The sequence below is a fragment of the Plectrocnemia conspersa genome, unplaced genomic scaffold (assembly GCF_051122295.1).
Source record: "Plectrocnemia conspersa isolate PC_06_02 unplaced genomic scaffold, ASM5112229v1 ptg000008l, whole genome shotgun sequence".
Lineage (NCBI taxonomy): Eukaryota > Metazoa > Arthropoda > Insecta > Trichoptera > Polycentropodidae > Plectrocnemia > Plectrocnemia conspersa.
The window spans coordinates 13,597,561-13,620,841 of NW_028277172.1; the positions used below are offsets into that span (position 1 = coordinate 13,597,561).

The 23,281-nt window shown below is 33.1% G+C and overlaps 5 protein-coding genes across 5 annotated transcripts; 2 read left to right on the top strand and 3 right to left on the bottom strand.

Moving 5' to 3' along the window:
- The first annotated feature begins 1,837 nt into the window (after positions 1–1,837).
- On the top strand, positions 1,838–4,027 carry mRpL37 (mitochondrial ribosomal protein L37). The gene is made up of 5 exons (XM_088189177.1): positions 1,838–2,125; positions 2,184–2,531; positions 2,593–2,882; positions 2,952–3,124; positions 3,640–4,027. The coding sequence occupies exons 1-5, from the start codon at positions 1,947–1,949 to the stop codon at positions 3,889–3,891; spliced, it is 1,242 nt and encodes a 413-aa protein (XP_088045303.1). The 5' UTR covers positions 1,838–1,946; the 3' UTR covers positions 3,892–4,027.
- On the bottom strand, positions 4,018–10,228 carry sip3 (septin interacting protein 3). The gene is made up of 9 exons (XM_088189176.1): positions 9,956–10,228; positions 9,791–9,883; positions 9,257–9,409; positions 8,998–9,192; positions 8,742–8,920; positions 8,216–8,679; positions 7,746–7,864; positions 4,393–4,766; positions 4,018–4,328 (listed from the first exon to the last, which is right to left on the bottom strand). The coding sequence occupies exons 1-9, from the start codon at positions 10,082–10,084 to the stop codon at positions 4,244–4,246; spliced, it is 1,791 nt and encodes a 596-aa protein (XP_088045302.1). The 5' UTR covers positions 10,085–10,228; the 3' UTR covers positions 4,018–4,243.
- A 1,254-nt stretch (positions 10,229–11,482) lies between these two features.
- On the top strand, positions 11,483–13,203 carry LOC148233049 (RAB6A-GEF complex partner protein 2). The gene is made up of 6 exons (XM_088189575.1): positions 11,483–11,727; positions 11,795–12,024; positions 12,087–12,367; positions 12,431–12,583; positions 12,653–12,836; positions 12,906–13,203. Exons 1-6 carry the CDS (start codon positions 11,606–11,608, stop codon positions 13,115–13,117), a joined length of 1,182 nt encoding a protein of 393 aa, XP_088045701.1. The 5' UTR covers positions 11,483–11,605; the 3' UTR covers positions 13,118–13,203.
- Positions 13,204–15,188: 1,985 nt separating this feature from the next.
- On the bottom strand, positions 15,189–16,424 carry LOC148233050 (RRP15-like protein). The gene is made up of 4 exons (XM_088190253.1): positions 16,281–16,424; positions 15,827–16,197; positions 15,428–15,765; positions 15,189–15,363 (listed from the first exon to the last, which is right to left on the bottom strand). Exons 1-4 carry the CDS (start codon positions 16,318–16,320, stop codon positions 15,249–15,251), a joined length of 864 nt encoding a protein of 287 aa, XP_088046379.1. The 5' UTR covers positions 16,321–16,424; the 3' UTR covers positions 15,189–15,248.
- Positions 16,425–17,468: 1,044 nt separating this feature from the next.
- LOC148233051 (uncharacterized) lies at positions 17,469–22,945 on the bottom strand. Its single transcript, XM_088189609.1, has 8 exons — positions 22,773–22,945; positions 22,411–22,590; positions 22,101–22,331; positions 21,894–22,034; positions 21,720–21,831; positions 20,063–20,201; positions 19,232–19,291; positions 17,469–19,160 (listed from the first exon to the last, which is right to left on the bottom strand). Exons 1-8 carry the CDS (start codon positions 22,881–22,883, stop codon positions 17,597–17,599), a joined length of 2,538 nt encoding a protein of 845 aa, XP_088045735.1. The 5' UTR covers positions 22,884–22,945; the 3' UTR covers positions 17,469–17,596.
- Between the last annotated feature and the right edge of the window lie 336 nt (positions 22,946–23,281).

The window sequence follows — 23,281 nt, forward strand, 5'->3', positions numbered from 1 at the left end:
AATAAAAAACAACATTTTCACTTCGATCGTTAGAATTGGCACCACCAAACCGTCATCTTGCCAATTTTGCAACCACAAAATATCGGAAAATTTATTTGTAAGAATTGTGAGTAAAATAATTATATTATTTTTGTGTTTTGATACAAATCGAGCAATAATTAATATATTATATTCATAAATATTTATTGAAATTGATTACAACGTAAAATATTTACCATTTTCAGAAATTCTCTTACATTTTCAAATTTTTTAACAATAAATTAAAGACTGCCCCTTTATGTTTTAGGCACATATAATTATAATATATAATAAAATTTGGTGATGGGATGTGACGGGTGGCAAATAGACAGATTAAACCGCTGCAGTAGTACGTTTATTAACGATAAAGTTGTTTACATGGTTAATAAGTAGACGGTACGCGGATCAGCAGGCCGGACGTGCAACCAGAGTCCATCCAGGGCTGCCACTCGAGAGAGAATCTATTACGCCAATGTTACCAGAGTGCCGCCAAGTTTTGGCCATAATAAATCTAAGCGAAAATTATATACAAATATAAATCGGCCCCCTACAAAATTCAAAATGAATGATAAATTCAAGTATGTTATTTACTTAAACTGAAATGCCACTTTTCGAAGAATACTGTAATTAAATAATATATAATTATACATTTAATAATTTGTTTTATTTAATATATATAAAAATTCTAATCACTAATACATGCTTTGGCGACGGGGTGGTGACGGGTGGCAATTAGACACAGATTAAGTCACTATAGTAGTAATTTATTGACGATTTAAAATAGTTACATGATAGTAAATAAACTGGGCGCGAGCGCGCGACGGCGCGCGTCCAAACGCCCGGAAGATTGTCAGTAGAAAGAAAGAAAGTTAGGCAGGAGTAGAATTACTATTAAATTTTTTTACAGCATTTTTATGTTCATTTTCTCGGTGTGCGATGCGTCTGTTAGATTGTCCAATGTAAATTTTTTCGCAATCTGCACATGAGATTTTATATACACCTTGGGACTCATTTTTTAATTGATCTTTCCCGTTTGGAAGCACTGAACCAATTTTGTTTTTGGATTGGAAAATAGTTCTGATATCGTGTTTCGTTAGGGTTCTTTCGATCTTTTTATAAGATAGTAATTCTACTCTAGCCGAACACAGTTTCACAGAAGACCATAAAATTGATTTTAGTAACACAAAAACCTTAGCTAATATTAAAAACCCTTTTGTTCGTACAAAACGAGAAGCACTTAAAATAGAAATTCACAAAATATCGCTATGAACAAAAGAGATGATAGTAGTATATTATCAAAATCTTGGCTTCCGCTTTTAGAGTCATTACGAAAAAATCACAAAAAAATGTCGCTGACCTAATTGCCACACAATTAAACAAACACATTAACACAGACACAAATGACTCATCCTGAACAAATGGACAATTAATTAACATAATTAATAATGCCCCACCGAAACGAGTATATATGCCAAGGTCAAGGACAAGAGCGGCAGTTGCGAATAATTCGTGATCGTGGCCGGAAAATCACGGCCGAAATATAGAACACAAGTAAGCAAAAATCGCGATGAGTCCCAAGATTTCAAAAAAAAAAGACGATAATAAAAAATACTACCTATATGAAATACTTGATAAAATAAATTATATTGTATTATGTAAAAAAAATATATTTTGCTATTGGTGCAAATTTTGCAGTTGGTCAAAATTGGAACAACACCACCCCACAAAATCAACTAACAATTTATTAATTTTTTCCCAAATTTCTCAAGAGAGTATATTACTACACAAAGAATAGTTGTAATGTGACCAAAAACTGGTCAATTAATTATTGATTAGGGCCAGCACAAATCTGTCAAATTCGCTCGTGTTTCTGGGTTATGTTGTATTGAGAATTTTCTGGTATTCGAAGGACTCATAATCTTGCCGGGATGCGCTTAACAACGGTATTATGGCAGCAGCATATCGGTCGCATGTTCAGATACATGTGGGTTAACAGAAGGAAAAGAGTTGTTACAAATACTGGGGCTCAGTCTGTTTTAGAAAAAAAAGGAGTGACAGTATTAAATGCATTAAACTTTTGCAAGGAGCAGAAGAAAAATTTACCAAAGTATGAATTGTTTTTATTTTAGTACTCGCTTATAACTAACGATTACTAATCATTTCAGAATTAATATTGTCGGTTACTACAATAAAGAGTTGCCGCTAGATAGTAATCATCCGGATTGGAAAAATACCGAATGTTACATTTTAAAGCAAAATCAAGTTTTACTCAACGGATTGCAGCAAGCTCAGGTATTAACCAAAACTGTGCACGTTTCGGATACCCTTCCGGATCACGTGCATAAGCTTGCAAATGAAAACATACCGATGAGCGTCCACGAACAAGTAAAACAGGCAATAATGAACGCCAGTGTCTTCGATGCTGAACAGAAAAAAATATCGAAACCAAAACATCCTGAGAGACCTATGTTTGTTTTTCCTCGGCCTTATGGCATAACGGACGTGCGTCAAGGGTAAGTTATATTTGCTCATTTCTACACGTCGCATCTCTTTATAACTCGTTTACGTTTTTAGAACAATAATCATAAACAAATTGTTGACCATTTTGGAACGAAACTCCAACGGCATTGCTAACGAACGATTCGCACTGGACTCTGCAGATATTTTGACAAGTTTTACTAAAGAATCTGAACTTATTCAATTCCAAACTCGTTCAGATCTGCTGGTATCTTCAACGCAACCGCTCTCGTCGGTGTCTTCAGAAATTGATTTCACAAATGGCATCGAATTGCCCAATTTGTATCCAATAAAATACACTATTACCTTAAACAAGGAGCACTTTTACGATTTTAGTTCCAAATATCGTAAATATATAAGCATTTCTTGAATATTAAACACGAAAAACTCATACGCTTAAATTTATCTATTTTCAGCTATAAAGGATAAAACCATTAAAAGATTCCATCCGCATACATCCATAATCAGGTTTAGTAAATCTGAAGTAAAAAATCTTTATGGTAAGACCGTAACTGTCGATCAGTTACAAGGAAGATCATTGTTGCACAGTTTTTCGATTGCGTCATCTTATGCCAAATCTTTATATGGGGTATGTAATTTTGTTCTTTCACAATAAAAGTAGCCTAAAGAAACGACTATGATTGTTCAATTGAGAATCGACGAAAAATTATGGTCTAAAGTTGAAAGCTTAGGTCTGCGAGTCTTTGCAGGTAATGCTGCTGGCTTGGTTGCACCCGTCTCTGAATTCTGATCCGATTTCTTTTGGTTCCAGTAGAAGGCTTATCATCGTCTATTTAGATCTCGTTTCAGTTATTTTTCTGACTATTTAGGTTTTAGTAAGAGTTCCCTTTTACTTTTACAAACTTTACCGAGTACTGATTACAAGTTTGTTTACCTTTGTTTCAAATTTGTTATTATACATATATTTTCATACATAAGTTTAGTATAGTGTAAATATTTTGAAGAGAAGCAATTTTTTGTCATGCGGTAGGACTGCAATAGTTCGAAACAGTAATATAATTCATATAATGTAAAAATAGTTTTTTTGGGCCACCTTGTCAATGCAACTTTATCATTTATCTATAAGTAACGATACAATTTCAGGATGATGTGAAGGAACTACCAAAACCAGTGACAATTCAATGTGTTCACACAAATGGAATCGACTACGATTTAAGCATATTTCAATTGAACACATTAAACGTCAGCGGAACAGATGGTATTAAAAATGCTTGGTATTCTTTACCGAGGATGCAAATATACGAAAAATGTCAATATGAAAGTGCAAGACCAGTTTTGGAAGGTTATAATCCAAGAGTGTATGATTATTTAAATGCCTTCTACAATAATCGGTAAAACAACGTGTTACATATTTACAAATAATGTAAAATTGATCTTGATTAAAACAATGAGTTAATACGAAAAATGTAATGAAAATTTATTTACATAATTTTTATAATTTAGAAATGAATACAACTTAAATAGATTTTAATATGAAATGTGTTTTATTACTTTATTTTTATGTACAAATATGAATATATGCATGTATAATTATTTATATAGTAAGACTTAAAAAACCTTGATTTTTTCCACATTTCACCACATATTGTCTTACAGACACACCATCATTGCAAAATAACTACGTAATTAAATATCTTCACAGTCAATTTAACAAACAAAAAAACATAATTTAAACTATAATAGTCAGTCAGTGATCCTGATCGAACTTTTGAAGTCTCCGCCGCCGCACTTGATCGGCCGATTCGTCATCGTCCCCAAGTTGAACATCATCACTGAAATAAATACGCATAATATTTATATTTGGCGATATCGATCGATAAATATTAACTAGTATACCTTGAAATGCTCGCATCGACGGCCTCTAATTGAGCTTCGTTACTTTCGACTATCTCTGCCTTTTCCACTGTAGGTTCCGGGATTACGGGAGTAGATTCTAATGTTGCTTCGTCTGAAGTTGTTGGTTCGAGAGGTGGTATTTCATATTCGTGAGCAGTAGAAGTTCCCGGTTTTTCGATGTCTTCCGCTGTGCTTGTAGACGGTACTTCGGCTTTCACTTCCGATGCGGCAGCGGTGGTAGTTCCGTCCTCGATACTCGTTTGAGTTTCGGCGTCTTTCGAATCAGATACAGTCGGATACTTGTTTGCGATGGTAGAGTATTGCTGCATCATCAGTACGGAAGCGTCCAACATAACTTGTATGTTTCTCAAACACTAAAACGGCAATCGATATAACAAACTAGTACATAAATATTAGTTTTTAATAATATATACAGGTTGATCCAATTCAAGTTTCCTATGTTGGCAGCACTGTAAATCAGACAGCTGTCAATAATCACACATGTTCAACATCAAATGTTAGTTTGCAAGAACACATTTACGAAATGGGTCACTTAACCACCACTCAACGCGTTCATATTGTTAAATTATTCTATAGAAAAAACAATTCTGTACAAACTGTGGATCGAAATTTACGGGAAGATTATGGTCAATTTCATCGTTCTACTGAGCGAACAATTCGCAATATAGTGAAATTTTTTTAAGAGACTGGAAGCTTTGAAGATACGGTAAGAACTACCTGCATCATCGTAGCGCCTGTTTAGTTAAGAATATTGCTATTGTAAGTGAGTGGCCAATGACTCGGAATTGTCTATTCATCGACATTCAAGCTTTTAGGCTTTTCTTATGGCTCCCTTTAACCCTTTATGTGTGGAACTAAACTTCATAAAAAGTCAGGAATTGTGTCAATAATCAACTAAAAAAAAAGTTAAAGATATAATTGTGATTTTTTTATATGTTTATAATCATTCTCTGCTGCGTCTTTATTCACCTTCAGAATTGAATTTAAAAAAGTGATAAAATGAGGGGAAAAGGAAAAATATAAAAATGTTTTTGACAGGCATTTAATAAAAGATAATTAATAAAGAATATAGAGATTAAAAAAAAATCCAGATAAAACCAGGAAAATAATGCAACAATTTTCCTGGTTTTATCTGAAAAAATTTAATAATAGAAATATTTTTTTTTGTATGTACATACATATATTATGATTTTTATAGTGAGGGATAAATCCGCTTCTCGCACTTGAGAGCCCTGCATGGTGATTTGGATTTATCCGCATCTCGCATCTAATGGGTTAATATAAAATTCAGATAATGCAAAAAGTGAAACCCGAAGACCATTGACGGCAAAGACTCGACATTTTTTTCAAGCTGTTTCTTAAATAATTTAAATCTATTTTATTATTTTTTATTACTTCGGAAAAATCAGGTAATGGTTTAAAAAGATACAAATTATTGATTCTACGACCAAATACCTGTTCATTTAACATCTGGAGTTAATAAAATATGGTCTGCCTAGGATCGCTCGGTAGATGCAGCGGGTGCTTGATACAATAGTCTGTGTTGCGACATATTGCCATGAGCATCTTCTGTATTTCTGCAGTAATTCAATCTTATTTGAACTGTACTTACATTTCCATGGTTTTATCATTTATTAGTTATATATTAAAGTTAGCGGGTTTTTTAATTTATAGTCCAAAAACATGTTTTAAACTATCAAATATGAATTTGAATGTAGTGAATATGATGACTATTATATGATTATTTTAGATGATGCTTCAGAACAATTAGATATAGCATAAAAATGACATTTCTTAGAGTAATCATAAATACACCAAAGCCTCGTATAACAAGGTTTTGCTATAACACGGTTGATGGATTGTGGCATATTTTTGTACACGTTTTATATAACACGGTTTCAGAAAAAAACAACAATTAAAAATTAATGAACATGTTTGATTTATACGCATATGGATCGCACTACGACAAGATGAGAATTTAACCGTTACACAAGCTTAGAAAAAATTTTCTATTCGAAATTGTATCGATATGGTCTCTGTATCCATTAAAGAAATCAATTAATCGACTTTAAATTCTTGCTGGAAAAAGCTGTGGCCAGATGTGGTCTCGGAGAAAATGTTGTACCACCAATAGAAGATGAATACCAAAGAATAATTTACATTTGTCGTGGTATTAGTGGAGAAGGATTTCATGATATGGATATTCAGGACATCGGAGAAATATTGAAAGGTCGACATTGAACGAAGAAGAATTAGTCAAAATGTTGGGTGAAACTACCATACTTAATGACTTAGAAAGCAGTTGCAGCAAAGTAGCTAAATGTTTCAAATTAAAAACAACAAATGACGGCTTGAAATTGACAACAATTTTTTATAGAAAATTATCCATTAATGGAAAGAAGTTTGAGTTCAAGAGGGGATTACAGCAGATCTTGGCCCCCTATAACGAAATACATAAAGATTTATATTCTAAAAGTAGACAATTGCTTATTACAGATTTTTTAAAGGTCAAATTCAAAAAGGCCTCTGATGATGAAAACTTACAACCGATCTCGACAAAGAGAAAGTATATTTTTTGATTGTTAAGAAATAAAGGGTATTAACTAATTCAGATTTTTTCTTGGAACACAAACCCTATTTTTGTATGAACTTCAAACCTCGTATAACACAACGTTTTTGTGGAATCATATGACCGTGTTATACGAGGCCTGGGTGTATTGAAATTATTTATGTTCTGAATATGGAAGCCTTTTGGTTATGGACTTTTTGTTCTAGATTGCATTTTTTGGTAAAATATTTTATTCACGTGAAGGTTTTCTTTTTAAATATTCTGAGTATTTTATTTAGAATATATATTTAAAAAATCATAATCAGAATTTGAGAATCAGAACCCCAAAATCGCAAAGAAGGTAAGAAACGACGTATTATCCCAAAACTTATGAAAAAATATCTAGCTTTCTTTAAAGGGATTGTTTTAAAAAAATATCACAATTAATTTTAAAAATGAATTTGTCAAATATATGTTCAATATACACATTGAAGAATTATCGTAATTCAAACCCCTTTTTATATACACATATATTAAAATCTGATTTTTTTCCCCCTTCAAACATAATTATTGACAAATTCACTGAAAATGACTAAGAGTTGCTGAAAAATTTTCGAAAATGTCTTTAGAGTTCAAAAGGTTAAATTTATGTTTTTTTTTTAAAAAAGTTCAGAAACTGAAGTTGGATCACCTGTACTTAAAATTATTAATTATTATTCAGTCAATATAATTTGTTCAGAATGTTTTACAAAATATTCTTAACCGAAGTTGGATAACCATTTACCTGAATTCTGGCTTCCACGTTTTGCCTTTCTCTTCCTTCCATACGAGATAGCTCTGTCGTTGTCAAAGTGGCCAAATTTGGAGGTGTTGGTGGTGGCGGCCAAGGGAATCCAATAAATGCTAAAATAAACGGATTATTATCAACCTTTTATTCTAAAATATTTGAACCCCCAATAAATCAAGTTATCCTAAGGCACCATAAAAATTTGAACATTATATAGAGATCAGATTTTTTATAATTTGTTGTAGTTACAACATTTATCCTACCTACATAAAGTCATTCCTTAAAAGTTGCACTGACCCCATAATTCGCATTGCAATTTCAAATTCCATATTGCAAGAATATTTCATTCTTGACAGAAAAAATAAATTATAGTATGGACAAATATAATTTAAAAATCTGTATTAGAGTACCAGTTCCATTGTTAAATATCAAAGATTAAGCCAACTTATAAAAATTATATAACATACGGGCAAAACCTGGCATTCCTCCGAAAGGCGGCATACCAATGCCTGGCATTGGAGGTGGTTGCTGTTGACCGGCGGTTTGACCTTGAGGCTGTGGTGGCACAGGAGGCATAGGCGGCACCGGAGCGTCGGCCTGTTGAGCTTGAGGAGCAGCAGCAGCAGCGGCGGCTGCAGCCACCGCCGCCGCCGCAGCTGGAGCCGTTTGAGGAACAGCCGGATTTCGCAGGATATTAAATCGACACGTCGGACAAATCTGTTGTCGTTGAAACCAAGATCTCAAGCACGTCGCATGGAAAATGTGATTGCACGGCAGCTTCTTGGCTCCGGTGACCATTTCGGCAAGGCATATAACACACACGTTGTTAAATGCCGCTAATTCGGCTGGTGTGGCATCCGGATATAATGTGTTCATATTCCGTATCGCTCTTCGTGACATTATAACATCGTTAAATGCCTTATTGAAGTTCCTAAAGAGATAATCGATTATTTAAATTTGTGTTTTAACACAAATATGATTTTTAAAACTTGCCTTATCGTGTAATACATTTGCCTGAAAGCAAATAATGGTAGTGAATATTTACGGACCATTATAATGACGAATGATATATACAAAAGCACTTTGAAAAGTCCCACTATAAATTCCGTATACAATAATACCATCGCCTTATTTTCCCAAGGATTTTGCGAATCGACAGCATGGATCACGTACTAAAAAATAAGTCAATCGTGTATATGTATATAATATATACACAATTAAGTTTAAAAAATAATGAAACGAAACATACCTTGACAAAAATATTGACAATCATAATTATCAAAATGCAATATTCAAATCCGTAAACTAATTGTACCGAAGCTCCCTTAGCCACCGTCGTTTGATAAGCGTGTAAAATGAAGAATATATCTAAAGCGGCCAACGTAAATAGTAAACTCTGTACTCTAATATGAAATAAGGAACTGATTATAGGACTGCGTTCCATCTGTAATGTTTAGGAGAATATTTTAATACTGTTTTTAATTACTGATTTTTATGATAATACTTACGTAGTCAACTCTGTCTTCTGCTAACCAATGGAATGATTTGAGAAACAACAATATTGTAAAAAACGCTATGAACTTGGGATTGAAGTCGTCTTTGAAAAGCGTAAAAGCCAAAGCTGTTTCGGTGAGCGCATACCAAGACCTCTCCATCAAATGCTATAAAAATAAATTTAATTCAAAAATAGTAAATAATCAAAAATATTTATCTTAACCAATTATTATAAGTAAAATGAAATTTTTGCTTTTATATTTCAGTACAATATTTGTTGTGCCTCTAAATGTTGACAATGACAGGATGTCAATATCTAGTCTCTCAGATTTCTCACTAAACTATTGGACATATATGATTTTAATTGAAATTGATATTTTCCCTAGCTTGCGAATGAATAAAGTAAAATAAATAATAATTATTAGTTGTTGATTGTGTTTACCTGACATGTTGCAAGGGAAAATTGACAATAATTGTATTCAGGGATACGATATGCGATTGACGTGCAAATATTTGAATTAAGTAAGATAATATGTAAAACGGCTCACTTCAAATTCGTTGGCTCGCAATTGTCCGAAGAATATTTTCTTCATCAATTTGCCAACGAGCAGCACGATGATGAACGCCTGTATGTACATGACCTGAAAGTATTACATTTGTAAAGTATTCGACACCGGATTATAAATGTAAATTTGCGCAACGTTACGACGCACCCCCATGCTGAAGTTGGACTTGGTGATGTAGACGACGGTGGGGTAGAACTGCTTCTGCTGATAGTAGGCATTGCCTATGACGAGTAAAGTCAGCCCCAGGCTCAGGGCCGTGAAGCCGAGCGCCCGCATCTTTCGGCCGGACGACGCTCGTCGCTCGCCGGCTCGAATCACACGGCCGATTGGCCGCAAGGAGGCGAACTAGCAACACTAGCCCGCAAAACGAATTCGGCCCGAACACACGTCAACCCATCGAACGCAACTTTTTTTTAATATAGCGGTTTGCAGCTTGTCTAAGAACCGCTAAAATCGACCATGTATATTTTATATTATCGCTGATCAAAATTATAATTGAATACTTTGCCATGATAATTGTCATTTTTAGAGGGTCACAAAATTATGTACTTGTTAATTATATTGAAGCTAAGCCGAGAAACTAATGGTTATATACTTTTTTTCTGTTTTAAATTTTGCTTTTTTATCGCCGTACTGGACACAAATGCTTATTGCCCAAACATTGATAAACGGCTAACTGTGAGTCCTAATCTATCTATATTTGTACCCTAGTGCCTTTTTACTGAGCATTGTGATATAATTGATCGTGCTCTTGACGTAACGTGTACTCAGTATATTCATATTAGCATTTTAATAAGTTGCTGAGGGGTAATTGCAACATTCCATCGATAACCAGTGATTTTTAGCTGCAAGCTGTAAAAATTTCGAGAAAGAGTCGTGATAGCTTATCAGATCTAATGTTTTTGGCGATAACTAAAATATACTATTAAAGAGTACGATGATGCTTTTTTAGGCGTACGTAACTAAAAGGTAAACGGTCAAGAACTTTTTTATTAAATACATTTTACAATAAAATTAAAAGACGCTGATCAATGAGATTTTTGGTCGCTACCGAAAAACAAGTATTGAGTGGCTTTAATTTTTAAATATTCAAAAACTCAGTGCAGAAACAATTTTTGTTTCCCTTCTTTTACCAAAAAAATAATTTTCTTAGTTTTATTTTATGTTATTAAAACTATAAAAATAACAACTCCGACTGTTACTAAGTTGAATCAAGGAGGACAAAGAAGTACAAAAGGAAGACAAAGGAGGACGTCTATTCACCGTAACCCTAGAAGCACTTTCATGAAGAAGAAAAAGAACGTGCTACGAACAGAACTTCCATCTCCATCGCCGAAAACGAGTTACCCTACACCTTAACAATTCAAAAGTGAGCATTCCTACAACATCGCTCAGTTACTCAGATCAAATCGAATTTCTAAATTTTTGACATTTGGCATATTTGACTATGTAGCAAATTGTTGTGACAAATGTTAAGCACCTAAAAATTTTAATTCAAACTTGAAATTTTTTGAAACGTGTGTTTTATATTTTATTGGTAGTTGAAACAGAAACATTTTTTTTGACAAAAACCTATTTAATAATATTGAAAATAATTATAAGTATATATCGTATTTTAAAAAAAAATAAATATAACTTTAATTTGTCCTAGTTTTAATTTTGGTCATCTCAAGCAATGGTCAAAATTTATTCTGCAAAGCGTTCTCTTCTAACTTAAAAACAATACAAAGTTTGACGTATCGAGGTGTGTTGAATATGTGATTTTAACGCAATCTTATTCTCTGCTGCCAATTGAAAATGATAGAAATAACAGCCAAATTACTAAATGGTTCAGTTTATTTATCCGGACAAGCGGTTGAATGCTCCATCACGTTCAGTCACACGACTCAACCGGAACATAAAATCTCACAGAGTCACAAGTGAGCTGTCATTTTTAATTGCTAATTAAATGAAACATCTTTTAAATGTTAAATGAATTTATTCTAGTGACGTCTTGGAAAATTTGGCATGGGCTTCGGCCCAAATTCATTGTTTTTATTCCATGCGCGATAAACCCGACGATAGGATACCCAACGGTTTGCAAAGAATAGGCTCTTTCGGCACCAATAGAACCTCTTTACAATGCTCCAACAGTAATTTGGGTCAAATCATTCTGCAAACAAACCCGGTGATAATATTTTGCGATTTGACGCTACAAATTGGAGAAACGAAAACATGTACGTAAAAATAAATCTTATGACACACTCGTATAATATAATTATATTATGATGAATTTCAGTTACTTTTAAAGAACACATTCCGATGGAGGCGCCTCCTTCTTATAGAGGTCAAGGTGCTAAATACTCGTATAAAATAATAATATCCACGCAACGTGTGAATTCCCCAATCAAAATGATCAGAATACCACTCAGAGTACTATCGGTTAGCGCTATAGCCAGTATGCCTGACGTATCGGCGCTTTGTTGTAATGAAACAACGGAAGAGTTAAGGCCGGCTAATCCATTTTTGGAAGAGAGAAAAGTAGAGACTCCTTTAGATATAGCATTGAAAGTTTTACAAGTAAGGTTTGATAGCATTTATGTTACAACTCCAATAGGTATTAACAGTCTAAAAATTTCCTAGAACATAACAGCGAGACGAAGTCCAAATTTTTACATGATTACAAATGCTCGCGGAAAAGTTGCAAGATTTTGCTTATTCAAATCTGCTTATAAACTAGGAGAAGATATCGTCGGGACCTTTGATTTTTCAGTAGGAACTGTTAAATGCATGCAGGTATTAACAATACATTTTAATCGTAGTTAATTTTGTGTTGGATATATTATTTATATTTGTTTATTTAAGGTATCTGTTGCTTTGCAATCAGAAGAAGAAATTAAGAATAAAGACACGCAAAATAATAACGCAGAATCTGCATTAAGAGCTATAACCGTAGCTCGTTTTCATGAAGTCGTTCTGGGTCACAGCAGATCGCAATTGATACTGGCTATTCCTCTTCATATAACGCCAGCTTTCGAAACTGATAAAGGTACAGCCATTTTACGTCCATCCATATTTATACACAAAAAGATTCTAAATATTGAAATTTCATTTTTAGTGTCCCTTAAATGGAAGCTACACTTTGAATTTGTGACGAGCACTTGCCAGGAATTGAACTTAAACTCAGAGACGCAAGATTGGAGCGCTCCTTTCGACGTTCCAATCGAAACGATGGTTTGGAACTTACCCGTTAAAATATATCCGACGATTCCCAAGCAAATACCGCAATACTGCCAATCGAGCAATGTTTGTTCATTAATCATAAAATAATTTAATGCATGTTTATTTATATTCATTATATTATTAATTTATAAAATATACAATAAAGATATTTTTATTCTGAATCAGAATCACTATTGGGCATTTTCATATTATCTCCCATCGTAAAGTCACCTCTGTGAAGGAACTATAATTGATTTATATCTTTTTTTGTTTTTTTTTTCAGAGTTTCACTTTTGTCATGAACTAAACGGTACCTGTGATGCATCTCAGTGTTTTTCATTATAATCTGGACTATTTTGATTTTGTAATTTTAGCTATACTATAGATTTGAATTCCACGTACCCGTATTTATTTTAAAATACTTTTATACAGTAGCATATGACAGTTAAGATCGTGTGCTTTAGAGCTAATAGTAGAGGCGTAATCCCAAACCTACCATCTCTTTCTAAATTATGAATAAATATGAAATTGATAGCTCTTGAACTGACTATGTTAGTGCAAATAGAGTGTAGTGATTATTATACAATTATAATTCCAATCAATCATCACAGATCAGGTTTTCCTAATCTCATGGATACATATCATAATGATTAATTAAAATCAAGCTAAGTCGTACATAATAGCATAAAAATATCTTTATTTGATGTAAGTAGAGCTGTACCATCTACAAATGTTCTGTCTTGTGAAACTCCAGAATTTATCGGATGGAGTGATGTTCGTTTCTCTTATCTTACTCTAATGCAGTGGTCGGCTAACTGTGGTAAATTACCCCAATTGGGTAAAAATTAAATTTTAAATTGGTAATGAGAATTCCTTCATTTAAAAATAAACATTTTGTGAAAGTTTTTAAGACTCCAAAATCAATAAAAGACACTGCTCTCTTTCTTGTAATTTTTAATAAATGAATCGTTCCTTATTTCAAAAAGCTAAAAGCAATTTTTATTAGAAATATGCAATTTCAGGAGTAATTAAATTTGCCTTTAACGTCATCCTAAATCATAAAGGGCCATCCTTATTGTTAATATTTTTTACGGAATCTTCTTTTAACGACACCGACTTTTTAAAATAGCCGTCCAGGACCAATCTCAAGGACTGTCAAAGATCATTCCATTTTGTCTACGCCTCCAAAAACCGCTATGTGAGTCCAAATCCTGAAAGCAACCGCAAGTATTTTACTCAAAACAACAGACTATAACTGCAGTTCCCCTTGCAAAATAAATTATTACCAGTAAAATTCATTGTTATTATTTTATACACCTATGACGAAGATATACATTTTTTGCAGCCATTAGACTCGATATTAGCAGCCATAATCGTCTTCGCAGGTTCATTATTTATCGATGAGTGAAATTTCTCTTTCCTTAACTCTTGTATTTCAGAAAAAAATTCTATCGTAAATTAAAATAAAATAATTACTACGTAGTTTTACCTTTTTCAATTTGGATAAAATGCTCGCCCCGATTATACAGTACTGACTTTACATATATTGTACATGTGGAGGTTTCTTTTACTTCACCATGTGCTGAAGGGTTAAATTTGTTTTTACTCTTTTCTTATAGATGGCATCGATAAGAATAAGTGTATACCAGAAGGAGTTCCTCAATTATGGATTTGTTTATAATTGTATTCTCTGTATAAATAGATTTAATAAACCTTTCGAATTTAAATAATATATGATTTTCTACCTTTCAAATCAATGGGGTAACGTCGGTGTAAATAAATATATTTTGGGGTATTAGGTAAAAAAGTTAGCAGATCTCTGCTCTAGTGCATTGTTACTATTGAGTGTAAAGCTGAGTTCTGCGAGCGTTTTTGTTCATCGAAGTTTTTTGCTCTCAATTTTGCTATGACTAGCAGGTGATCAAAATCAACGTTTGCACCCTCTATAACTTCTCACATCAATAAGGTTAGAGCAATGTTTAGAAGCCATAAGGAAGTGATCTATTTAATCTCACTCTTCTTTATAAATACTTTTAAGTGTTAACATTGTTCCACCGTTTATCGTATAATACGAGGCTGGGAAGTTTATTAGTTTTACCCCTTCTATCATTACAACTTGTATGAAAGCAATGACTAAGCAAATACCATGTTTGTTAATCGTAAAATTACTGAACACATGTTGATTTAAATTCTATATTTATTTAATTAATAACTTATATAATATGCAATAAAGATAATTTTATTCTGAATCAGAGTCACTCATATTGGGCATTTCATCGTCTTCTTCATGGGCATCTTTTACTTTTTCATTTTTGTCCCAGTCTTTCATTTTAGCTCCCATCATAAAGTCGTCCCTGTGAAGTAAAGATAATTTATTTAGTATCTATATATTATTTTAATAATCATATGCATACACACCTTAAAACATTCCATGTAGAGGAGCCTTCTTTTTTAGTTTCTTTCTTTGCGTCGAATTTATTTACTAGTGATTTGTTAACGTTTTCTGATTTACTTTTTCCCATTAATCCGTCCAAGAATTTATTCTTATCCATTGCTTTCATTACTTTTTCTTTTTTTAATTCGACACGCCCCTCTGCTTGCACTTTATGGTCTATTTCTTTCTGTTGATTTCTTACTGCATTAAATAACTGAACAACTCCTCTAGTTGCTATTTTAGATAAGATTTTCTCTCTTTCTTTCTCTAAAACATTAGGTTTGATTCTGAGATTTGGATGACGGTCTTCATCCAGCTTTTTCTATAAAAATAAATTAATTCAAGTATTATTCAAACATTGCATTATCAATTAAATAACATACTTTCTTAGCCGCCGGTTCTCCGTCTTCTTCCTTAATTGATAAAACATTTTGGACGTTTTGCTTTTCTTCATCGACAACTTCGAAATCAACTTTTTCCTTACACTTTTTAACGCCAGTAATTTTTTTCGCTTTAGATAATACTAATGATTTTTTTCCTTTGGGTTTTTTCGATTTTAATATTTTTGCTATTGAATCTGCCCATCCAGCATTTTTCTTCCCAAGCGCATTGCCATCGTCTGATATATCTCCTTCATTACTTTCTAAATCACCGTCGTTATCACCTTCATCGGAATTCTCTTCTTCACTATCGTTAGAATCATTTACCGCAGATCCATCTTCAGACACTTCATCTACTTCCGAGTCATTTGATACTAAAATTAAATAATTGAAGTTAAAATTAGGCAGAATTTAACAAAATTTAATTTTATAATTTTAAAAATAAAACATAACTCACCGTTGACAGTCGCTGATAATGTTTTTGTAGTAACACCCATGATTTTTAAATTCAAACCAACGTAAAATCCAAACAAACACGCCTTGACGTTCGCGCGTCAATGGCGTCGAAATTCTCGCACGTGGGTAATTTGGCCATAACATGTTTTTATTCGGACATTTAAAATAATAAAAACTATTTTAAAATAATATTTAAACTCAAATCATCATCAATATATTAATGAAGATTTAAAAAATAGTTTTTTGTAAAAAAATATTTGTTAATAAAAATGTATATTTTATGTGAATGATTATTATCAAAAATACTAAAGGAAAAATTATCGTAAATTTGGATTAGGAAAAAATAAGAGTGGTTTATTAGTAATTGTTGAGATATTCTAAAATATTTATATTAATAAAATGTCAAAATATAAGTATATGTAGGAACATTCTATTCATAAAGTGAGAAAATACCGCAAAGCCATAAAATATAAAATGTTTTGCTAATAAGCTGCTAGTTTCGTTTTAAAGACCATGAGATATTAATTTCCATAGCGCTTTGTAAAAATTAAAGTACTTAGCCGCACATCGCAAATATTTTAGATGCAAAATGAAAATAATTTTATAAATAATAGTCGGGTATGATTGAAGGAGAAAGGCTTTTAATGTGTATTTTTCATTAGTAAGCAAAATTTATTTAGTACATCTCCAAATTTTATGCACATATCATAAATAAAAATCAGGAATGATCAAAATAAAACATGTCGATAATAATATTACATTTTATTTTATCGTCAGAATGTACAAAACGATCTATATATATATATATATATTATATATAGTTTTTATTTTAATAATAAAATTCGAAAAACAAGTTTGTATGTTAGCTATTAACAAAATAATGTACTTCTATGCATAATTTAATTACTTTATTATTCATCGTTAATTTACATTCCTCCAGTCACCAATTTCACAAACAAATAAAATAATAATGCATAATCAATATAGGAGTGAGTTGATAACTGATTTAATTTTCTAAAATAGTTAAAATAATATTCATGATGGAAATTAAGTTAAAAATAATATCAAGTATTAAATAGTGTATATACACATTGTGAACAATTATTTACTCACCCTTTTACATATTATATATTTATTATTATTAAAATAATATTCGATACAATGAAAATTCCATATAATAAAATCAGTATTCAATAAAAAATATCTCAAAATCTACGCAAGACTAGTTTTAATCAGATTCCTAAGGAGAAAACTTCGAACAGCGTTTACTTAAGCGGTTAATTACAGATTGCACATCGTGGGCTTTGGATAAAAATCTTACGGCTTTGATTTTATTCCGACGAGACGTGGAGACTGTCTTCTGGGTGTTACATTATTAGTTCTTACCGGAGTGCTAACTTTAACTGTGGATACCGACTTGAGATTGGAAGGTTTTCTATTATGAGACATTGAGCGTGGAGACTTTGACACCGCAACTTTCGAGCTTTCCTTGACTTTACTTATTTTAACATGTTCATTGTTAACCGGCTTATTGATTTTCTCGCTAAGCGGAGTACAAACATCATATATCACTTCCTTCAATTGCGTCGATAGATTTAAATTGCTATCTTTCGATTTCGTCGGCGACATTTTAACAATTAGTCTTGATTTGTGACGTTTAGAAACATATCCTGGGCTTTTATAATAGTTTTTCTTAATATTTTTACTATCGGTAATTGGCGACATGTGTTCGTTTGACGAATTAGAACTATTTTGATTATCGTGCAATGCATGCTTTCGGGACTTTCTCGCGAATCCAGATACTTGCCTAGCGGGTTTGATGTTTATGCCTTTTTCTAGTGACGTATCAGAATCTGTCATTCCGTTGAATAGCCGAGCTTTAGCTAACACCATTCCGGCCATTTGACTTCTCAATTTTGCGACGGAAGCTCTACCCGTCAGTGGATTGTTCAACGATTCCTCATTCGCCAAGAAAGTGTGTGCGTTTTTCCATTTTATCTTATCGATAGCATCGTTCATTTGTTGATTTATTACACTCGTCGACTTTCCTACATCTCTAATTCCATGAAACGATGACGGTCTACGTGCATAGCTCGTGTTGGCATACGAACGAACTTTAGGAATCTTGCATTCCGGTTGATCTACAGATTCGTTAATCGAACCGTTGCTATCGTTCAAAACTCCTTTTGTCGAATTGGTGCTGACCACGACGTTCGGATGAGTCAATCCTGTGTTTAAAGTATTAGGTCTGCCTCGTTTTAAGCCGGTCGGATGATAGAGCTGATCGTTATTATTAATGACAGTTATCGGCTTCATGCCGCTGAGCGACGACACAGTCCAAGTTTGAGTTCTCGTTAACTTTGTCATGTTATCGCGAGATCGTCTTCTGATCACTCCTATCTTACGCGCACTAGGCGACCTAATTATCTTATGCTCTTCGCTATGTCTAATTTTAAGTTCTTTACTTAATCTTCTAGCCAATTGGTCAGAGCCAGGCGACGAGAACATTGCGGCATCTTCTAAAGTTTTTTCATATGCCGTCTGAACTTGCTGAGCCGTCCCGTCGATGTTTGTGTCCATCACGGTGATCGCATTGAACTCTTGAGATAATCTATTCTCAATGGCCGATACTCTATTTTTGATGGCTTCATATTCGCTCTTAGGTATTCTCACATAATCGTTTTCTTTGTTCAATTCCGGAGCTTCTACAGCTACGTGCGATTTATTGTCAAATATGGTATTTACAGCGTCTAAATTATCACAAGATTTGCTATAATTTTTAGCAATATTTGCAGTCTCTCCATTTGCGACGACATCTTTTGAGATTTTTTCTTTAGATTTGCGTCCGATACTTAGGCGAAGCTTTTTGTGCTCTTTGTTTCTATAATATTGACAAAATATTATAAAAAATTTCATCAGTATTTATAAATAATCAATATATAAATAACTTACATTATTTTTCGAGGAGTACAAGGAAAATTATTTCGAGGCAAAATATCAAGAATCTCTTTTCTAAAATAAAAATGAAACATACTAAAAATAAGGAAACGAATTAAATGGTCAGAATTTAAATCAACTTTTGATCAAAGTAAAAATCAAATCTCGGTCAGAATAAAAATATAGGACGATCAGAATTAAAATACAGGACACAATGCGAATGTTTGAAATTGAACATCCCATGAATAAATCTCAACGAATCTATTGAATTGCATGTAGGACATGAAGGTATTCAAAGAGACGAACGAAGCTGGAATAACGACATAGTGGTGGCGGAAAGCATACTTGGCTTGTTGTGTTGACATCTGACAATTAATCTTGTCAAATAAGGCATTAGCAATTAATATCTAGCGGACACTCGATCTTATGAGACTTTTAGCCCGTCTTAACGTCAAAACAAAGGTCTGTGAAAAATTTCAGCTTTCAATCTTTCGAACAAGTTGGCTTTAAAACACCTTGATAATAAAACGAACTGCCGACAAGCAAATGATAGATCGGCAACTGTACCAATCTTTAGCGTTACATCAATAACTGCTGCCAATTGAAAAAAATGATCCTGACAATCTGGCAAAATAATTTTTACCATTTAATATAAATTCTTAGTCCTATTTAAATTTTGACCATCTAATATTTATTCTGGCCGCTTATATTCTGACCTTTTAATATTAATTCTGACCTATGTAATATAAATTCTGATCGCAACCGTATTAAAATTCTGACCCAAAAATTACGAAGCCTTAAATTAACAATCTTTTCAAGTGTGATATGGAAATAATTATAATATACCTCTTCTTAGCTGATAATCCCTGTAATTCTGGCTGTAGCCGCTTCTTACTGGCTTTGTCTATGACCGGAGTAGACAAAAGATCTATATTTGGCGTCTTATTACTACTCGTGACCATTTTGCGTAATCCAGTAAACATTCCTAAAAAAAATTATATTTTTATTGTTTTCCATATTCGAATTTTATGTAAATATAACAGGTTGTCCTGTTAGTTTTTGCGTTTTTTTCCTTACATTTGCAAAAGTGTATCATTTTTTATAAATTAACGATAATTTCACTATTCTTTCGGGGTTTGTTAACAGTAGTCGTATCAATGATGCTATTTAGTAATGGGATATTTTTTGTTTCGATGTTTTCAACTCTAAGTCAGTAGTGGAGATAACATAATCTCAGTTAAACTACATTATGCTTAATGACTTTCAACTCGATCATAATGCAACAATAGCAGTTAAAAACATGTAATGCAACGAGCAAGGATGCCATTAAACTTGTCAAGTGTCAAATGTGGCTCTAAAAATTTCTTTCTGGGAATTTTGACATTGAATATCTACGAAAAGGCAGGTAGTCCTAGGTAGGTTGTTAGTGAGGATATAGGGCTGCCGTCAAAGCAGATCCGAGATTAACGATACAGAAGCTCAACGTGTCGCCTACATCAGTTCACAAACATTTAAAAAGTTAGGAAAGGTGTTAATTTACAAAATATGGTTATCTCATAAATTGCCTAAGGGAAACATTGTACAGCAAATCTCAATATGCCAATAATTAATGATTCTAGAATAGAAAGATATATTTTTCAGTCAAATTGTTATTGAATATGAGAAGCGGATCCTTTACTTTAACACGTGACATAAAAAGCAACGGTTGGACACCAATCAACCCTGAGAATAGGATTACACCCCAATAAGTTAATGTTATTGTGGGATATGAAAGGCATGATTCATTGGATTTTAGGCAGACAATTATGAGACACATAGTGTGCTCAGCTAATTTGTTTAAAAGCGCCTCGAACATAAAAATAGTCCTTCCCTTATAAATTAAAGAAGGGTTATTTTTCACCAAGACAGCGCTTGCCTTTATGTAGTCCATGAAGACAATAGAAAAAATCAATAGATTTTCTTGGGAACTCAATTCTCACCCACTGTATTCTTCAGACATTACTCCTAACGACTATAATCTATTTATATCCCTGCTAGGTGTAAATTTTTTTTTTTATAAAAACGGATATAAAAACGACATTAAAGAATTAAATACTTCCAAAAATAAATTATTTTTCGAATCAGATATAAAGAAATTGTTTAACACGTGTAGAATAATTGTAGAAAAAGATGGAAAATATATAATTTAGTAAAAGTATTGTACGTTTTAATTTTTAATAATTATTTAACGCACACCTTAGACTTATGGAACAACCTGACAGTAACACATATTCTTCAACTAACTACAGTATATGAAGACCATTTACTAAATTTTTATTGCGCTTTTAAAGTGTAATAAAAATTTAGAACAGCTTTAATGTCCTGTAAATTAAAAGGGCAATAGAGCAGCTGATAGGTACAGTAGCGGCTTAAAATCGTTGCCGCACTTGCTGTTTGCAGCAAAGTATAGCAATGCTTTGTCATTCATTTTTTGAATAGTAGTTTTATAAATATAAAGTATTACGTGTCAGAGATCCGCTTCTTCTTTTCTTTTTCTTTTGCGTTTCCTCTTTCTCCATCTCGTCTGATATATCAACAGGAACTATTCCAATTATATTGGCATTATCTATGAGAAACTGCAATGAACGCCGATAGATTAGCATAATATCTACTCGAATTAATTTCATCGCAATCTTACTTTGACTAGTTTTACATGATGATCGAAACGCTGCGGAGGACAAGTTTTAGGAGGCGGCATTATAGTCGGCGCTATCACTATGGCAAGATTGTTAGCGTCCATTTTGTTCATATCGCTTTTCGAAGACACAAATTTCAAAAACTAAAAGTAAATAAATATTAGATTGTCGTTTGATATGAATTAAGACGCTTTTGAAGTGTATCTTACCTCCATTATATAATGTAATATATGCAAATGCGCAATAGGCAATAATATTAAAGCTAATTGTATGGCACTTAAGTGAGAGCTTTCAGGTAAGAGCGAGCAACGTATCAAAAGTTCCTGCATATCGTTACCGATGATAGGCTCAGGTAGAGATCGTAAGTAATGCTTCAAGATACTCGCTACGTCGACTGCATGATAAGTTTTTTCAATCTTTCCGCCATTGTCCAAGAATCGCTGTAATTAATATGACTCACAAATTAAATTATATATACATATAGTGAACATACACCGAAGTAACGGACGAGTGGTTTACCTTTAGTTCCTTTTGTCTGGTTTGAGAACCGGCTTTTCTGAACAGACCTTCGATAGTCAAGTGCGACGTTAAAAACTTACACGCCTCGTAGACAATAGTGGGAATCTCCAACGTACCGTTGCAGCATGTGACTGCCTGACGTTGGACATGATCGAGCGGTACACCAAATATTCCACCGTTCTATAAATTACATACACGGAAAAGTTTCATATTATGATGCGAAAATACAAATATATTATACTAATGAGTTTGTTGACGGTTTTATATGGAAACAAGTAAAATTGTATAGATAAGTTTCGAAACAACAAAACAAAAAATTTGACAAGACGTAGAAAACATCAGACGCGTGAAATCGAAAGTACCTGACTGATGGAGGGCCTTCGCGGCGCATGGTGTGCCGGAGGGCGCAGGCCTAGGGCCCTCAGGCGCCTCGAGGCTCTGCCTCGCAGTTCAGCCTCGCCCCCCGCCCACATCGGACCGACTTTTGAATGCGCCGTTACTACTTGCCGCCCGTTCGCAAGCCAAAACACTCCAATAAACGACCATGACCTAAAACTATTATAATAAAAGCTGCGAATATATTTTTTCACAATGCTAATAAAATATGTGTAAATCATATACAAAAATAGTGTTTCCTCAAAAATATAAAATGAGACGTGAAAAAGATAATTTTAGAATTTAACCTTATTAACACGAAGTCTACCAAATGATATGTTCGTCATATCGCATATTTTTAACGAAACTTAAGAGATATATTTATCGATTTTTGCTTTAACACTTTCAACGCAGCTGATATTTTTGCGCGCCATTTTGAAATTTGCTAAAATACCTATTTATGCCATAAGTTATTTAGATATTATTTAATTATTTT

Bases quoted from the DNA above. Each gene is read 5' to 3' on its own strand.
- LOC148233050 (XM_088190253.1), bottom strand. From the start codon at position 16,320: ATGGGTGTTACTACAAAAACATTATCAGCGACTGTCAACG. The intron at 15,766-15,826 runs GTATGTTATTTA...TTATTTTTATAG, and splicing joins GAGAACCGGCGGCTAAGAAA to AAAAAGCTGGATGAAGACCG. The intron at 15,364-15,427 runs GTGTGTATGCAT...TTTACTTCACAG, and splicing joins TCTACATGGAATGTTTTAAG to GGACGACTTTATGATGGGAG.
- sip3 (XM_088189176.1), bottom strand. From the start codon at position 10,084: ATGCGGGCGCTCGGCTTCACGGCCCTGAGCCTGGGGCTGACTTTACTC. The intron at 9,884-9,955 runs GTGCGTCGTAAC...TAATACTTTCAG, and splicing joins AGTCCAACTTCAGCATGGGG to GTCATGTACATACAGGCGTT. The intron at 7,865-8,215 runs GTATGTTATATA...CGTTTATTTTAG, and splicing joins AGGAATGCCAGGTTTTGCCC to CATTTATTGGATTCCCTTGG.
- LOC148233051 (XM_088189609.1), bottom strand. From the start codon at position 22,883: ATGTGGGCGGGGGGCGAGGCTGAACTGCGAGGCAGAGCCTCGAGGCGC. The intron at 21,832-21,893 runs GTAAGATTGCGA...CGTTCATTGCAG, and splicing joins ATCATGTAAAACTAGTCAAA to TTTCTCATAGATAATGCCAA. The intron at 20,202-21,719 runs GTAATACTTTAT...AATTTTTTTTAG, and splicing joins AAGAAGCGGATCTCTGACAC to GAATGTTTACTGGATTACGC.
- mRpL37 (XM_088189177.1), top strand. From the start codon at position 1,947: ATGCGCTTAACAACGGTATTATGGCAGCAGCATATCGGTCGCATGTTC. The intron at 2,883-2,951 runs GTAAATATATAA...ATCTATTTTCAG, and splicing joins CGATTTTAGTTCCAAATATC to CTATAAAGGATAAAACCATT. The intron at 3,125-3,639 runs GTATGTAATTTT...ATACAATTTCAG, and splicing joins ATGCCAAATCTTTATATGGG to GATGATGTGAAGGAACTACC.
- LOC148233049 (XM_088189575.1), top strand. From the start codon at position 11,606: ATGATAGAAATAACAGCCAAATTACTAAATGGTTCAGTTTATTTATCC. The intron at 12,584-12,652 runs GTATTAACAATA...TGTTTATTTAAG, and splicing joins GAACTGTTAAATGCATGCAG to GTATCTGTTGCTTTGCAATC. The intron at 12,837-12,905 runs GTACAGCCATTT...TTTCATTTTTAG, and splicing joins AGCTTTCGAAACTGATAAAG to TGTCCCTTAAATGGAAGCTA.